This window comes from Volvox carteri, assembly GCF_000143455.1.
Source record: "Volvox carteri f. nagariensis unplaced genomic scaffold VOLCAscaffold_45, whole genome shotgun sequence".
Classification (NCBI taxonomy): domain Eukaryota; kingdom Viridiplantae; phylum Chlorophyta; class Chlorophyceae; order Chlamydomonadales; family Volvocaceae; genus Volvox; species Volvox carteri.
The window spans coordinates 394655-404029 of record NW_003307588.1 but is presented as its reverse complement, the minus strand read 5'-3'; the positions used below and the strand labels follow the sequence as shown (position 1 = coordinate 404029).

Genomic DNA, 9375 nt, shown 5'->3' with positions numbered 1-9375 from the left:
GAGGGGGGGGGGAAAGGGGGACGGATGCTGGGATGCAGGAAAGAGAAAAACACAACTTACAGCTGGCTTGCATCCCAGGCACCTGACAGCACCTTTGGTGTCCAAAGCAACGGAGGGGGGGGTCCCAGGGGGGAGCGCATGCAGGAAGGTTCGACAAAGGGAGGGGACTGTGCTTTGGGGGAAGCCGATGGCGGTGAGAAGATTGGGGAGATGGGAAAAAACGGGAAGCTTAAAAAACGGGTTGGTTCTGTGTGTATGTTCGCCGAGCTGTCGAAGGGGCGATTAAGAAAGTGAGCGATGTGACGTCCTTTCACCACGTACTTTGTACGATTAGTTAATGCTCATCAAAAAAATTAGTGCTCACACGAAGGAACGCGGAAAGGGAAAGAAAATGAATTAAATGGAAACGTCGATGTCTGCGCGGAAAGGCATATCCGGACAAAAAAAACCGAACCCAAAGTCAAATCCAAAAAAAAACGGGCTCTTGGAGGCATATTTTTTCCCGTGCCATACATACGATTTCAGGTACGGAAGTTTCTAAGGAGGCTGCCGATATCGTTATCCTGGACGACAACTTCTCCTCCATCGTCAAGTCGGTGCTCTGGGGTCGCTCCGTGTTCGCCAACATCCGCAAGTTCCTCCAATTCCAGGTGGGCGGCGCTAGAGGAGGGAGAGGTGGGCCTGTGTGAGTGAGTGCCGGTTTTAGCCGCCGAAAGCAGTTTTGGCCGCCGACATCAAGTGCGCGCCGAAGGCAGCAGAACCTGGACAAGTCGGAAAATGGATGATGAACCAAACGTAACTGAGGCTAAGACTAAGGTGGCATAAAAGGATTGAAAACAGAACCGTAGCAACCCCATTCCACCCCCTCAACAAGACGTCACCCCCTCGTCAACCTGCCTCCCCTCCCCCTCCGGTCTGTGTTCGCTTCCCATGCTGCTCTCGCATATGTCCCCCCCCCCCCACGCGGTCTGCGTGTCTGTATGTCTGTTGACTGATGCGGTGCTGCAGCTAACGGTGAACTTCGTGGCGCTGGTGACCGCCTTCGTCGGGGCTGTTGCGGGGGGACATGAGCCGCTCAACATCCTGCAGCTGCTCTGGGTCAACCTCATCATGGTGCGAGGAGATGTGGCGGGATGAGTGGGAGAGGGGGGAGTGGGGGATGGGGGGGTGGGAGAGGGGGGAGTGGGGGATGGGGGAGTGGGGATGGGGGATGGGGGGTTGGGAGAGGGGGGGAGTGGGAGAGGGGGGAGTGGGGGATGGGGGATGGGGGGGTGGAAGAGGGGGGGTGGGAGAGGGGGGGATGGGAGAGGGGGGAGTGGGAGAGGGGGGAGTGGGAGAGGGGGAAAGTGGGAGAGGGGGGAAGTGGGAGAGGGGGGAAGTGGGAGAGGGGGGAGTGGGAAAGGGGGGAGTGGGAGAGGGGGGAGGGGGGAGTGGGGGTACTGATTGATGATGGGGGGAAGGGGGAAAAGATGAACCACGATCGAGTGAAGCTGCTGCCAAGGAGCAGAAGGGGCAAAAGGGGAGGGGGAGGGGGGAGGAGGAGTGGGGGAGGAGGGAGGGGAATTTGTCCTTATCCTAGCCGCCTCATTTTGTAACCTAGGGGCTCGCCCCGCCCTCTCCAACCAACCCAACCAACCCAACCAACCCAACAGGACACCATGGGCGCTCTGGCCCTGGCCACGGAGGACCCCCATCCGGCCCTTCTGTTGCAACGACCTAACGGCCGTACGGAACACCTGATCAACTGGAAGATGTCGAAACACATTTTCGTTCAGGGCTGCTACCAGATGCTCTGGATGTTCCTGTGCCTGTATCTGCTGCCCATGGGCCCCAAGGTCAGAGACTTGTGTGCGGGTTGGTGTTGGGTGTTATGGAATCGGGGTGGTGGTGGTGGTGGAGGTGGAGTTTGAAACGGGGGAAGTTCGTGTGAGAGAGGGCGGGACGCGGTGTCGTACGCATCAAGCTGTCGTACAGTCGTCATGATGTTGTACAGTTTCAGTTGCAGCCACGCAGCGCAGCTGCTGTGGCAGCGTGCTGTGCCACTCATATCTGGTGTCTCTTCGCGAGCGAGCCTTGACCCACATTGTCAATGTTGCCACGTTCTCTCCCCCCCCCCAACACACACACACGCGCGCGCAGGGTCTGGAGAGATATCTCGTACACGACAAACAGACGTACTACCAGCTAGAGTGCGCTAACAAGGCAGGGTGAGCTGCTTGGTGGGATCGGGTGTCTTGTGTATGTGTGTGTGTGTTTGCATGCGTTTGTATGTGTATTTGAACGGGATGGGGGGCCGGGGTTTGGGGGTGCTTGATTTCACGAACCGGCAAAATGCATCCGCGGAAGGAGGTGTTGTTCTGTCGTGTCGTTGCTGGTACTGATGCCAGTGGCTTGTGCTTGTACGGATGTTCGTACGGATGATTTTGGTGGTCGTAATGCGGTGCGGTGCAGGCGAGCTCTATCAGGCAAAGTCAACATAACGGCCGCTACGTTGCCGAACGCCGTCGAGCTCGCGTGCAACGCCGTGTCGTACTGCGGCTTTCCGTACAACGCGTCTGGAGGGTCCTGCGTGCTGAAGAATGAATGGGCGCCAGCTGCCGTACCGACGGACATGGGTACGGCACTGTGCAAAGGAGCGTACGGCAGGAACACCACGGATTGCGACCGCTTCCAGTGGGTTAAGGTGGGTGGCTGGTTGAGGGTTTTGGGGTTTTGGCGAGGAAGGGGGCGGCGCGGAGTGAGGGAAAGAGGGGGAGAGAATGGCTGGGTTTGTGTGTGTGGTATGTGTTGGTGTGTGTGTCTGTGTGTTTTCCCGCTTCCCCTTTGCCGCCTCTGCACTTCATTTCCCATTTGGGGGCCCCAGCCCTGAATGATGATGATGTTTTGTGTTTTTTCTCCTCATTCCCGGGGGTAGAGAGGCAGTGTGGGAATAGTAATGATAATAATAGTTGGTTGCGCAGTCTCGCATATGTAATGGTTGGTACGGCAATTCAGTGCATGGCTGGTGTGTACTGCAGCACTGCTTTTTGACATTGTGTGTTTGTCTGTTCGTTTGTTCTGTGTTTTGCTTCAAATCTTTACCCATATACCCCCTTCCCACCCAAAATGTTATATTTGTTTCATCATCACTTTTTATTGATTTTCACTGGTTCCCTCCCTCCATCCCTCCCTTCTTCCCCGCCTCTCCCTCCTTTCCCCCGCCCGCCCGCCGGCCAACTCGCTGCCGGGGGCCCCTTCCCAAGGCCGTGGACGGCTACATGGACGATGAATACAAGGACTACAACGAGGATGAGTACAAGCGACCTCTGTCCCTCCTCTTCAACATCTTCATTTGCACGCAGGTGCTACTTCTACTAGCAGGAGCAGTAGTCGCAGTAGCAGGATGTCGCACTCGTACTGTACGGCGACACACACTACGCCACCCCCCCGCGGTCATGGGTTTTCAAGGGGGTTATGGGTTATGGGTTATGGGGCAGGGGAGGATTCGGTATGTTTGTGTTTTTTGGAAGGGGAAAGAGAATATCATTTTTATATATTTCAGAAAGCGACACAAAACAACAATCGACATCAAAACGGTCTAACACCGAAATGTTTGATTCTTCGTCTGCCAGGTTGCCAACGAGATTAACGCCCGTCGTATTAACGACGAGTACAATGTCTTTGAGGGGTTCTTTGGCAATTGGATCTTCCTGGCTGTTATCACCATCACCATGGGTCTACAGGCGATTATCATCAACTTCCTGGGGCTATTCTTCAAGGTAAAATTCGAATACCGTGTAGTGCAGTGTCCTTACAGTACGTTTTTTGGTACAAAATCAAAGTGCAAAGCAAGCATCGATCGATGTGCACAGTGTCGTACGATGTTGTGCAGTACCTTTCCGTGCAGCTCTGTGCGGAGGTATATTGTTCGCAATTGTATCTCAGGTTTTTTCTGTCTTATCGGGGAGCATATTGGAGAGTGCAGTTGTTCTAGTAGTAGGAGGATTAGGAGGAGCAGCAGGTGAAGCGCATACTGTGGTTGAGGTTGAAGGCGCCCTGCTTGGCGTGAGGTCTGTAGATGGCGACGGCGTCTCTTCTGGTGCGACTGCGGCAGCATGTACATGTAAATTGTGCGTATTGCAATGAATTTCGTCCGAGTGAATTCCGTCCGTACGGCACGTCGTACAGGTGGAACCGCTGGATTGGCAGGAGTGGCTTGCGTCCATCGCTATCGGTACTGGCGCCTGGCCCGTCAGTTTCCTCACCCGCCTAATCTCCAGGTGAGTGAGGGAGCTACGAGAGGTAAAAGACTCACGAGATGAAGGCTCGGAGCTACGGGAAAAAGTTGTTCCAACTAGGACGATTCATTTGGCGCTCTCCGAGCGCTTCCTTTTTCCTCAAGTCTTTTTCGATGTATATAAATTCGATAACGACAAACCAAACGCAAATTTTTTGTTGTGCAGGAACATTCCGGCCTGTGTGCGGTTCGAGGCGGTGTTGCCGCCCGAAATTGACGACCCGGCTCTTGTACGGGAGCTGGCGGAGGACGCCGCTTCTCACGGAGGACACCATCATCATCGCCACCAACACAACGGCCGCGTTGCGAATGGTCAACGCAATGGCAGCGGCCTCCTGGCTGCCGCCAAGGGGTCCGATATCGAGTCAGTCCCTGGGAATAAGCCCTAATCAGGGGGTAGAGAAAACAACACAGCTCTGTGCTTACCATCCCGTCCAACTCAAAATAACAAATAGTTCTACACGACACCCAACAAAAAGGAACCCGGGGGACCAGCGCGACGATGCCAACAACAACAACGACAGCAACCACAACGGCAGACAAAATACAGGGACAGATATTGGGGGGGAGGGAGAGGCGCTACGGGCTCCTCGTCACAGGATGTCGTCCCGTGGTGTATATACCGGGAACAGAAAGTTGAACCGCCGTGTGTCTGTTTGTCGGTCTGTCTGTCTATTTATTTCTTTGTATCTGTCTGTCTGTATGTCAGTTGGCTGAGTGGGACATCTTCTTGGTAAATCCAGCGTTACATTGTGCTCTACGCAGTACTGTCAAGCGTTACGGCGGTCCCGAATGTACGACGTGGGCCTCTGTGGCATTTATTCGGAGGACGTGGGTTGCGGCAGTGCATGCGGGGTTGGTATGTATGTGTGGATGTGCATATGTGGGCCGCGGAGGCGGGCGGTGGAGGGCGGCGTTCATCATCTAGGAACCGTACGGCAATTGCCTGCCGGGGAGCCCAAAGGCTCTTGTGTCTTCGCTGTATATGTCGTACGAAGCGTGTAGCTGATTTGTAGTGCAATGTACGGATTCTCTTCGTCGTCGTACGGACGCTGAAACGGGAAGCGGGATCGCTTAGTTTGGCTAGGTTTCGAATGAGAGAGGAGTCGTACCTTGCTTGTGGGCGCGTGCATGTGTGTGTATGTGTGCATGTATGTATGTATGTATGTATGTATGTATGTATGTATGTATGTATGTATGTATGTATGTATGTATGTATGTATGTATGTATGTATGTATGTTGCATGCATGATTCCCAGGGGCAGCAGCATAAGCAGGGAGGGCGCTGTAGCGTTATCCTGCCCAAAGCTTTAGCCTGGGAGTAAAACTAGATGAGAGGCGGGTGTGGGGGATATCGCTCAGTTGGTGCTGCCCTGTGCTGCGGCAGCGGCGGCGACACGACGGTGGTGGCGGCGAGGCCTGTTTGCCCACGGGGCCCCTCTCTCCGTACCCGCTCTGTCATCCTCGGCCACAGGTGTACGAGGGTTATGTACGGACAGTATTTTCCAACGGCTCTTGAGGAGCGCTTCTGTCATTTGCGCGTCAGCAGAGTTAAGAGTTTCGGTACGGGTTGCCAAAACAAGTAACAACCTCCTGTCTGTCTCCTTGGCTACTTATCGACCTGCCTACATTGACCCCTATCTATGCATCCACAACAAGGCGGTGCTGGTGTCAAAGTGCAGAGGTACCTGGCGGCCTGAGTACCCCCGATCCGACCCTACGTTTCCCCCGAAGCGCGGACATTCCCGGGCTCTATTGAAGGCAGTGGCTGTGGGTTCCTTTCTTGATGTGTCGATCAGCTTGCTGGCCGCGTCGGACTGGTCGCGTCTGGTTTGCCCTTGTTCGCATCTAAAGCGACGCGCTCTGTTTGGTGCCTTAAATTGCTTTAGATTATTATTTCCTGCGCTGCGGTGCAGCTGCGGGGACCATTTTCACATTTCTTTTGTAAAGGGGGAGGATGGAAGGATTTGAGGAGAGGTAGGTTCTGGGGTCGCCCGCCGGGCTTGACTGGTTATGGGGGGCGGGAGGAGGAGGAGGAGGAAGGGGGAAGGGTTTTAAACACACACGGGGACCTAAGGTAAGCGATAGAGTTGGTTTCGGAGCGTGTCCATGACAGGGTTTATTGAGGGTGTGTCGAAAGCTGTGGAAGTTTTGTTTAAGACGCGGGGGGTTGCGACAACAGGGTTGAAATCCTTAATATCTGTATACCTACCGAGCACATATTAATAGATCTCGCAGGGAGACGCGGACGTTGCTGTCTAGGGAGACATATGGCCAGATTGCGTCTGCTGGGATAATAATTATAATACTTGAGCGACTAGTATGCGAGCGAGAGTGAGGGAGGGCGGGAAACGAAGTAGGAGGAGGACGAGTATTAAGAGGTGTTGAGTTTGGCGTTTAAACAAATTGTTTCGGTGCCGGCGCGCGGAGTCGACCGGCCGGCAGTTGGTCGGTTGGCGGTTGACAGTTATGGGAGTTGTTCTACCGCGTATGGCAGTTGAGGCGGGTTATTGGGTGTGTGTCTCAGACTTGAGAAACAGAAACACAATTTTATCGCCGTTGTTCTCAACGCTTAGGGGCCGTTTCAGATTCCTTACCCTGTTCCCCACACATATACATAGACCCATACGCAGACATGCTCGGCTCGCATGGATCCGTTACACCTTTTGAGGGTAACGCAACGCAACAAAGGTGTAACACACATACATACGGACATAAAATAGTCTTCCTATCATTTTGCCATCAGTGGGGCTTTCCTGTCGTACATCCTTTCTAGAGTCTGGAGTAAAAATGTACGACGCTCCAATGCTCGAATGTGTACGCAGGCACTCACTGCGCATGTCCTTGGATTTTTGGGGTGATGGTAGAGGATTTGTGAGGGCATTTAGTAGGCTGTAGGGGGAAAACGCGGTGGACTCCGAATCCGTTGGTGCTTAGCCGTTACCTGCGTGCCCGTCTGAGTTTTTCTGACGCAATCCGTTTGTGCGGTTGGGGACTATCGTATCAACGAACCGATGGACGGGTATTTACTGGCGCGCACTATTTACGACACCGTACGACAAGGGCCCCTGACGCGTAGTGCCGTACAGCTGGGGGTTGCATATGGGCCGACACCTTGGCGGCGGAGGTGAAGATCCCTTTTTGCCCCCGCTGGCTAACTGCAGCGGAGAGCCCCACGTCGTAATAAAATCCAGACGAGCATGGAGCAGGCGGGGAAGACGGATTAAGGGCCCCATGGAGGCTGATACACCAGAAGGGAGGGAGTGAAGACGAGACCGCCGTCAAAGAGGGAGCGAGATGTGTGAAGGGTGGAAGGGAGGGTCGGTATTGCAGCTTTTTGGATAATTTCGCGCCTCGTGGAGAGTGAGTCTGTCCATCCGTTTGTCTGTATATATGTATGTATGTATGTATGTGCGTGGGTGCATGGTGTGCGTATATATGTATGTATGTTCGGGGGGTTAAAGATGTGTGCTCCTCTGTATGTACGTATGTATGCGTGTAATGCATCATGTATGTATGTACGTATGTGCGAGTTTTTGCGAGGGGCTCGGACCTATCAAGGTGGCTGTCTGGGTCCGCGCGGTGGTGGGCAGTGGTGTGGATAATAGCGCAAAACAAGAATGTGATGCCGGCCGCCGCAGCGATAAAAAAGGGGGGAGAAGGCCAGAATGTGGAGCGGGTTTCACAGCGGCCAGGGGAGGCCGAGGTTGACGTACATGATATTAATGTGCGTGTATTTCGTACGGCGGCATGTGCCGTATGCACACCATATTATGCATTGCGCTCGGAGAAAGACCCTCGTTCCCTCGTCGTTCGCGCATGCATATATTTTTTTTACATGATGTCGGATATCGCCCTCCTGTTATAATACAACTAATTTTGTTCACCGGCTTCATTGGTTGCGAGCTAAGAGCCTTCATTTTAGGCGCCATAGTGCGCAAACTGTCCCTTGGGGACGTCCCTAGACGGCAGCGTGGACCACCATAAAGTAAATTTTGGGCCTGCCTTCACTTTTCAGCTTGCGCCAATGAATGAAACAACGAAAACATGTCCGCATGAAAGGCTGCGACACTTATTATGGCTTGGCTTTCGCCGGCGCGGCGTCTAAGTCACCAGTTCGTTGTTGGCACACAGGCCGTGAAGATGGACTCGTAAGCAACCTCCTCGGCGCGGTGCATCATGCCCAGACCACTTCCTCCCAAGACTGATTCGCCACTTCAAATCAACCGGCGGGCTCGATCCTTTCGGACTTCAGCCCTTGCGCCCTTGTCTAGCGCCGCCCTTGCCTGACCCCCTCAGGGCTCGTACGGCAGGACTCGCCTTACGCTCCTTTACGAGGTTGTAACGCAGCATAAGGATGTGTAAAGCACATATACACACACATACACATACAATGCTATATTTTACCCTTGCACATACAAATGCATGAATACCTGAAATACCGGGGAAGGCAGGGTCTGCCGGGTAGCGACCAGAGGGTGAAGATATGACCCCCCTGTTCCACACATACACACATACATACATACATACATAAATACCTGCGTGAGGAAGTCCCGGTATTATTACTCAAAAAGACTTTATGGCTAGGGCATGGGCCCTCCTAAGGTTTACCAGACGACCGGTGGCTGCTAGGCTGCATGTCTATTCCAGCTCAATGCCTCGCTCTACAGTGTGAAACGCCAGGATAATTAAGATATGGAGCTGGACATGGCACGGAGCTAGGGATGGAGAGGCCATAAGGCGGTTTCCGCGTCACAAATATACAGCCCAAAGGAGCGGTGGAGAGCCGCGCCACAAAAGCGTCTTGACGCTGGACGGGATGTACTGCTGTTGGAGAGAGCAGCAGCGACACTAAGCAGCAGCAAATAAAACGAGCCCCAGTTTACGTGGAAAGTACGCAGTATGAACCGTGGGGCGTGTAAAGTCTTTAAACGCCTGGATCTGGATAAGTGAAATATCTCGGCTCCAGAGTATTTAAGGCATATCTATCATACGGCACATCTATCATACGGCACATCTATCATACGGCATGTCATCAATCCATGGGCCCGTCCAAGACCTTCATCCCTTCATATACCCGGCCGTGTTCCTAGCAAACC

General features: G+C 53.6%; 1 protein-coding gene across 1 annotated transcript in view; it reads left to right on the top strand.

The window, feature by feature from the left end:
- aca1 (calcium-transporting ATPase) overlaps window positions 1-8631 on the top strand; it is a gene marked incomplete at both ends in the record, with an annotated part of 15934 nt that extends 7303 nt beyond the window's left edge. The window contains 10 exons of the mRNA XM_002954734.1: window positions 526-650; window positions 1009-1113; window positions 1653-1835; window positions 2140-2207; window positions 2452-2683; window positions 3243-3341; window positions 3612-3758; window positions 4168-4259; window positions 5751-5839; window positions 8576-8631. Coding sequence (XP_002954780.1) covers window positions 526-650; window positions 1009-1113; window positions 1653-1835; window positions 2140-2207; window positions 2452-2683; window positions 3243-3341; window positions 3612-3758; window positions 4168-4259; window positions 5751-5839; window positions 8576-8631 — 1196 coding nt within the window. The remainder of the gene's footprint in view (window positions 1-525; window positions 651-1008; window positions 1114-1652; window positions 1836-2139; window positions 2208-2451; window positions 2684-3242; window positions 3342-3611; window positions 3759-4167; window positions 4260-5750; window positions 5840-8575) is intronic.
- Between the last annotated feature and the right edge of the window lie 744 nt (window positions 8632-9375).